General features: G+C 59.5%; 1 protein-coding gene across 1 annotated transcript; it reads right to left on the reverse strand.

Moving 5' to 3' along the window:
- Positions 1-3272: 3272 nt before the first annotated feature.
- NHLH1 (nescient helix-loop-helix 1) lies at positions 3273-6068 on the reverse strand. Its single transcript, XM_041468640.1, has 3 exons — positions 5992-6068; positions 4764-5001; positions 3273-3347 (listed from the first exon to the last, which is right to left on the reverse strand). Exons 1-3 carry the CDS (start codon positions 6066-6068, stop codon positions 3273-3275), a joined length of 390 nt encoding a protein of 129 aa, XP_041324574.1.
- Positions 6069-7480: the final 1412 nt, after the last annotated feature.

Here is a 7480-nt window from a genome sequence, read left to right on the forward strand (position 1 = left end):
GGGAAGGCCCTGGCCACGCCCCCTGCGGCGCTGGCCAATGGCGTGAGGCGGGGGCAGAGAGCCGCTCTGCCATTGGTGGGATTGAAATGCGTGCTTGGGACTCAATGGGGAGGAGGGGCCGGGAGGGGAAAGGGAATTGGGGGGGGGGGAGATCGGGATTTTGGGGCTGGGGGCTATGGGGCGATGGGAAAGCGATTATGGTGAGGGGGGCGATGGGGCAGGGAGATTAGGGGGAATTATGGGGCGGGGGGCGATGGGGTTATGGGGCCATGGTCGCTGTGCCCCCCACCCCATTATTTCCGCCCTAATGAGCGGAACCCCCGGCCCCACCCCGAGCTGTGACCCCAAACCCGCCTCCTGGCGCCCCCATTGTTGTGGGGTCGGTGCTGGGGGTCCCTGGTGATCCCATTGCTGTGGGGTCTGTGCCGGGGGTCCCTGGCGCCCCCATTGTTGTGGGGTCTGTGCCGGGGGGTCCCGGGTGACCCCATTGTTGTGGGGTCTGTGCTGGGGGGTCCCGGGTGACCCCATTGTTGTGGGGTCGGTGCCGGGGGGTCCCTGGGCCGCCCCCGCAGCTGCCCCCGGGCGCTCCCGCCCCGCTCCGGGGATGATTTATGGGGTCGGGGGTCGTTCCCCGGGATGATTTATGGGGTCGGGGGTCGTTCCCGGCCAGATGGGGCTGCGGCAGCTGGGAAGGGGCGCTCGGCCCCACCCGCGCCTTTATGGGGCCGCCCCTCCCCTCCGAGGGCTGCGGGAGGGGACACGGCCCTGAAGGGTTTGGGGACAATGAGTCCTGAAGGGTTTGGGCTCCGGGGATGATTTATGGGGTCGGGGGTCGTTCCCCGGGATGATTTATGGGGTCGGGGGTCGTTCCCGGCCAGATGGGGCTGCGGCAGCTGGGAAGGGGCGCTCGGCCCCACCCGCGCCTTTATGGGGCCGCCCCTCCCCTCCGAGGGCTGCGGGAGGGGACACGGCCCTGAAGGGTTTGGGGACACTGAGCCCTGAAGGGTTTGGGGACACTGAGCCCTGAAGGGTTTGGGGCTCCCAAATCGAGGGAGGGATGTCCCCAGATTAGGGGGAGGTGACAGGGGGCGATGTCCCCAAATTGGGGGGGTGGCAGGGCTGGCGGGGCCCGGCAGGGGGCGCTGCTGCCCCGGTGGCGATTGGGGACAAGGGGACACCCCTGGGGGACACCCCTGGGGGACACCCCTGGGGGACACTGGGGACACTCCTGGGGGACACTGGGGACACCCCTGGGGACAAGGGGACACCCCTGGGGGACACTGGGGACTTTGGGGACACTGAGCCCTGAAGGGTTTGGGGCTCCCAAATCGAGGGAGGGATGTCCCCAGATTAGGGGGAGGTGACAGGGGGCGATGTCCCCAAATTGGGGGGGTGGCAGGGCTGGCGGGGCCCGGCAGGGGGCGCTGCTGCCCCGGTGGCGATTGGGGACACGGGGACACCCCTGGGGGACACCCCTGGGGGACACTGGGGACACTCCTGGGGGACACTGGGGACACCCCTGGGCGGACATTTGGGGACACCCAGGAGCAATTCCCTGATTTCTGTCCCAAAGCCAGGTGGATTTTCCCGAGGAATGGGATTTTCCAGAGGGACGGGAAGGGCTGGAAATAGGGGGGGGAAATTGGGAATAGGGGAAAAAATGGGAATGGGGGGAAAATCGGGAATTGTGCCGGGAAAGGCTCGGAGGGGCCGAGGACAAAGGCGGGAATTCCCGAGGTGCCGGGCCGGAATCTCAATGAGAGCCCGGAGCTCCCTTTGTGAGGGGACAATGGGGACAGATGGGAGCGGGGCCACAAAGGGGTTTGGGATCTGCCGGGGTGGGGAAACGACCCCGAAGGGACTGGGAATGGGGAAAGGGATTGGGAATGGGGAAAAGGGAATGGGAATGGGGAAAGGGATTGGGAATGGGGAAAGAGGGACTGGGAATGGGGAAAAGGGATTGGGAATGGGGAAAGGGGAATGGGAATGGGGAAAAGGGAATCGGAATGGGGAAAAGGGAATCGGAATGGGGAAAGGGGGACTGGGAATGGGGAAAAGAGATTGGGAATGGGGAAAAGGGATTGGGAATGGGGAAAAGGGAACTGGGAATGGGGAAAAGCGACCCTAAAAGGGTTTGGAATGGGGACAGGGACTTCTCCTTTTCCCCCCAAAACTGCACAAGGACACAGTGGATAAGTTATTAATAATAATAATAAATAATGATGATAATAATAAATAATTAATAATAATTCTCAATAAATAAATTAATTCCATAAATATCCTCATGGCACAGAGACGGGGGGAAGGAGAGGGAAAGGTCTGGGGGGAAAAGGGGGAGCCAGTCCCGGGAATTCCTGCTCCAGTTCTCTGGGAATTCTGGTCCCAGTTCCTCTGGGAATTGCGGCTCCAACCTTTTGGGATTTGCTGTCCCAACTCTCTGGGATTTGCAGCTCCGTTCCTCTGGGAATTGCTGCTCCATTTCCTCTGGAATTGCTGCTCCAAACCCCTGGGAATTGCGGCTCCACCCTCTGGGATTTGCTCTTCCAGATTTTAGGGTTTTGCTGCTCCAGCCTTTTGGGCTTTGCTGCTCCATCCCTCTGGGAATTGCAGTCCCAAATCTCTGGGATTGGCTCTTCCCTCCCTCTGGAATTGCTGCTCCAGTTCCTCTGGAATTGCTGCTCCAAAGCCCTGGGAGCAGGGCGGGCACACGGATGGACACGGATGGACACATGGACACAGGGATGGACACACGGACAGAGGGATGGACACACGGACAGACTGACACACGGGATGGACACAGGGAAGGACACATGGAGACAGGGATGGACACAGGGATGGACACAGGGATGGACACATGGACACAGGGATGGACACACGGACAGATTGACACACGGGATGGACACAGGGATGGACGCACAGACACACGGATGGAAACAGGGATGGACACAGGGATGGACAGACGGACACATGGACAGACGGACGGACAGGTCAGACGTCCAGGACGTGGTTCAGGTAGGAGATGTAGCAGATGAGTGGATGGACACGTGGATGACACACGGACGGACGCTGGAAATAACACACGGACGGACAGACAGACGGACAGACAGACAGACGGACGGACAGGTCAGACGTCCAGGACGTGGTTCAGGTAGGAGATGTAGCAGATGGCCAGGCGCAGGATCTCGATCTTGGACATCGGCAGCAGGGATGGACACATGGACACAGGGATGGACAGATGAACACATGGACAGACGGACGGACAGACGGACAGGTCAGACGTCCAGGACGTGGTTCAGGTAGGAGATGTAGCAGATGGCCAGGCGCAGGATCTCGATCTTGGACAGTTTCTTGTCAGGGGGCAGCGTGGGCAGCAGGGACGGACACACAATTCCAAAGGGATCCCGGGGACAATTCCAAAGGGATCCCGGGGTTTGGGGTCAGTTCTGAACTGATCCTGGGGTTTGGGGACAATTCCAAAGGGATCCCGGGGACCTGGGGACAATTCCAAAGGGATCCCAGGGACAGCGGCAAAGGGATGCTGGGAATTTGGGGACAATTCCAAAGGGATGCTGGGAATTTGGGGACAATTCCAAAGGGATCCCGTGGATTTGGGGACACCCCCGAGTGTTTTGGGGCCCCCTCAGGGGAAGCCGCTCCCGGCGTTTCGGGGTCACCCCAGCAGGAGCAGCCCCCGGGTTTGGGGTGCCCGTCCCCAGCTCCCAGCAAGGCCCGTGGGGATCCTCCTCCTCCTCCTCCTCATCACATCCCAGCCGGGAATTGCGGAATTTTCCTCAGGAATTCCGTGCTCCGGGAGAAAACTTCCCCAGGGGATAAATCCGGGCAAGCAGCCGGAGGCATAAAATGAAATCGAGTTTTTTTTCCGTGGTTTTGGGGTTTTCGGGGTCAGGGTGAGGCTCCGGAGCCCTCAGGGGTCAGATCCCGACGGGTCTGGAAAAGAAGGATCGGGAATTTCAGCTCTGGATGGGAAAGGAGCCGGCAGAGGCATCAAAATAAAATAACAAAAATGAAATAGTAATTAAAAATAAAAGGTAAAAATTAAAATAGAGTAAAAGAAGGTAAGATAAAACTTAAAATAAAGTAAAATAATATAAAATAATAAAATTAAAATGAAATAAAATAAGATAAAATAAAATAATAAAATAAAATAAAACAAAACAAAATAAAATAAGAAATTAAAGTAAAATAAAATAAAATAAAATAAAATAATAAAATAAATATTTTCCACAGCTTTTCCCCGTCAAATCCCGTCCACTTTGGGAAACAAACTCAGGGAATTCCAGCTCCCGGAAGGAGAAGGATCCGCGGGGAAGCTGGGGAGGATCGGGAAATTTGGGAAGCTGGGGAAGCTCGGGGAACTGGGGAGCCGAGGCTCTCCGGAGGCGGCAGGTGGCGGATGCGCGGCGGGGGCGGGGCGGGCTTTGTGTCGCAAATGAGCCCCGTCTGTCCCCACGGCTGTCCCTGCTGGCTGTCCCCACGGCTGCGCCCGCTCTCCCCGCTCCCTGTCCCCTCTGTCCCCCCCCGGCTGTCCCCGCTGTCCCCCTGTCCCTCTGTCCCCGCTGTCCCTCTGCCCTCTGTCCCCCCCGGCTGTCCCCCTGTCCCGTCTGTCCCCGTCTGTCCCCGCTGGCTCCGCTCCCGGCAGATGGAGCGGCCGCAGCTGCTCCCGGGAATCCGCAGGGAATCCCGAGCGCCGGGAACGCGCCCCGCCCCCTGCTCATCATCATCCTGCTCCTCTTCTTCCTCACCCTCATCATCCTCATTCCCATCCTCAACTTCTTCTTCATCATATTCTGCACCTTCATCCTCCTCCTCCTCTTTATCTTATCTTTATCTTTATCTATCTTCATCCTCCTCCTCTTCTTCCTCATCATCCTCATTCCCATCCTTAACTTCTTCTTCATCCTCATCTTCTTCATCCTCATCCTCCCCCTCATCTTTATCTTATCTTCATCCTCCTCCTCATCTTCATCCCCGCTGCCTTCCCTGGAAATCCGGGAGCGTCCCGGGAAAGGGGGAGAAACTTTGGAGGGGGAAAACGGCTGGGAATGAGCTGGGAATGAGCTGGGAATGCTCCTCTCCTTTCCTTCCTCCTCCTCATCCTCATCCCCGCCTGCCGCACCCGGAAATCTGGGAATGCCACAGGGAAAAACTTTGGAATGGGAAAAGCGGCTGGGAACGGATCCCAAATCCCACCGGGGCAGGGCAGGAACGGCCGCGATCCCGATTTTTATAAAGGCTGGGATGGTGGGAATTTGTTCCCCCCCAAAAATCCGGGAAGAGCCGCCCGACAGCTCCCAAAATCCCGAGAGGGGTGGGGTTTTCCTCATTGAATCTCCCGAATTTCTTCGGGAATTCGGATGTTCGGGATCACCCCTGGGAGTCCTCGGCTCGGCTTCACTGGGAATTTGGGGATTTGGGAATTTGGCCCCTTAAGCTGCCCTGTGAATCTGGGATTCCCGGGAATTTGGGGTGGATCCCACACCAGGAGGGGAAGCAGGAGACTTTTTTTGGGAAAACTCAAGTTTCATTCCCGGATTCAAGCAAACTCCCGGCCTGGGTTATCCCGGAGCTTTTCCTTGGAGCGGAATTCCTGCTCCCAGCGCCTCTTTTCCCTTTCTTTTTTTTTGGGGGGAAAAACTGCCCAATTCCTGGTCAGCCTCCACTTCTCCCAGAAAAACCTCGGGAATTCTTCCCACCTCCTCCCTCGCCCTTTTCCTCCCATTCCCGACCCGTGGAGTGACGAAATTCCCGACAATTTTCCTTGGAAACCAAACATGTCCAGGACAATTCCAGGCGGGTTCTTTTCCTTTTCCCCGCTCCCAAACCCTCTCAGGAAAAATCCTTTTTCCAAAGGGATTTGGGAGCCAAACCTGGCCGTGGGATAGAGCCTTTTTCCCGGGAATCTGGGGCCGGATTCCCGCCCGGATCCGGGTTTTTTTGAGCCATTCCCGATCCCTGGAAGAGCCGCCTTACCCCGAGTCCCGCAGCATTCCCAGGCTCCGGGGTTTCTCCTCCCGGTACTCCCAGGGTTTGGAACCCGCTCTGCTCATCCATCCATGGAGGAAGGGAAAAACTTTCCCTGGATTCTCCCGATGGTCCCGCGACGGATCCGGGATGGGAATCCGGGATCAATCCCGGAATTCCCGGGGCGGCAGAGCCGCTCCGGAGCCTCCGAGGAGGAAATTCGCCGCTCCCCCTAAAAATTCCCAATTTATCCACCCTGGGCCCGACCCCGGGAGCCTCATTGGCCTCTCCCGCTCCCCCTCCCTTTTCCCTCATAAATATGGAAAACCGGGAATTCGGGATTCCATTGGCTGCGCGGAGCCCCCCGGGAGGGGCGCGCTGGATGCGGGCCGGGAAAAGGCGACAGCTGCTCCCGGTGCTCCTTTCCAGCGGGAATTCGGGCCGGGAAAAGGGGGAAAAAGAGCCCGGAGCGGAATTCCCGGTCCCGAAAATTGGGGAAAGGGAACCTGGAGCGGCATTCCCGGTCCCGAAAATTGGGAAAGGGGAGTCTGGAGAGGAATTCCCGGCCTCGGGAAACTCGGGGAAAGGAACTCGGGAGCCTGGAGCGGAATTCCCGGTGCTTCCCGAGGCTCTGGAGCCCCCGGGTGATCCCTGAGGACGGTGTGGGTCCCCTTGGGGTCACCCAGAGGCTCCATCCCATAAATCCCGCCTGGAAAATTCACCTGTGGTGGAGAGGGAAAAGGGAAAGGGACGAACCCGGGGAAAACCCGGGAATATCTCGGGAACAGCCCGGGAAGAGCCGGGAATGCGACCCCGAGTCCAGCCGGGACACAGCGACCTTTGGGGCCGGCTCTGCTGTCGCCTTTCTGGGATTGTCCCAGTTCAGCTCCGGGAAAATCGGGAAAAATCGGGGAAAATCGAGAAAATCGGGAAATGCGGGAAATGCGCTGCAGCTCCAGGGAGATCCCAGCGCCCCCGTCCCGCTTTTGGGATCCGCCCGGGATCTCCCCGCCCCGCCAGGGCCGCGCTCGGGATCCCCCCCGCGCGTCCCGGGACTTCTGGGTCCCCTGTCCCCATGCCCTATTCCCTGTCACTGCTCTGTCCCCGCTGTGTACCCGCTGTCCCCGCTCTGTCCCCGCTCTATCCCCGCTCTGCCCCCTCTCTATCCCGCTCTATCCCCTCTCTATCCCCGCTCTGCCCCCTCTCTATCCCCGCTCTGTCCCCGCTCTATCCCCGCTGTCCCCGCTGTGTCCCCGCTGTCCCCGCTCGCTGCCATGGCGATGCTGGCGGTGCTGGCGGTGCTGGCCCTGGCTCTGTCCCCGCCGCTGTCGCCAGCTGAGCCCCGCGTGTCGCCGCCCGCGGCTCCGGGGCCGTTCCGGGAGCAGCTGCGAGCGCGGCGGGCGCGGAGCCCGGGCTGGGGCCGGGGACAGCGACAGCGACAGCAGAGGGGACAGGAGAGGGACAGCGACAGGAGAGGGGACACGAGAGGGGACAGGAG

This window comes from Pyrgilauda ruficollis, unplaced genomic scaffold (assembly GCF_017590135.1).
Source record: "Pyrgilauda ruficollis isolate IOZ18807 unplaced genomic scaffold, ASM1759013v1 scaffold222, whole genome shotgun sequence".
Lineage (NCBI taxonomy): Eukaryota > Metazoa > Chordata > Aves > Passeriformes > Passeridae > Pyrgilauda > Pyrgilauda ruficollis.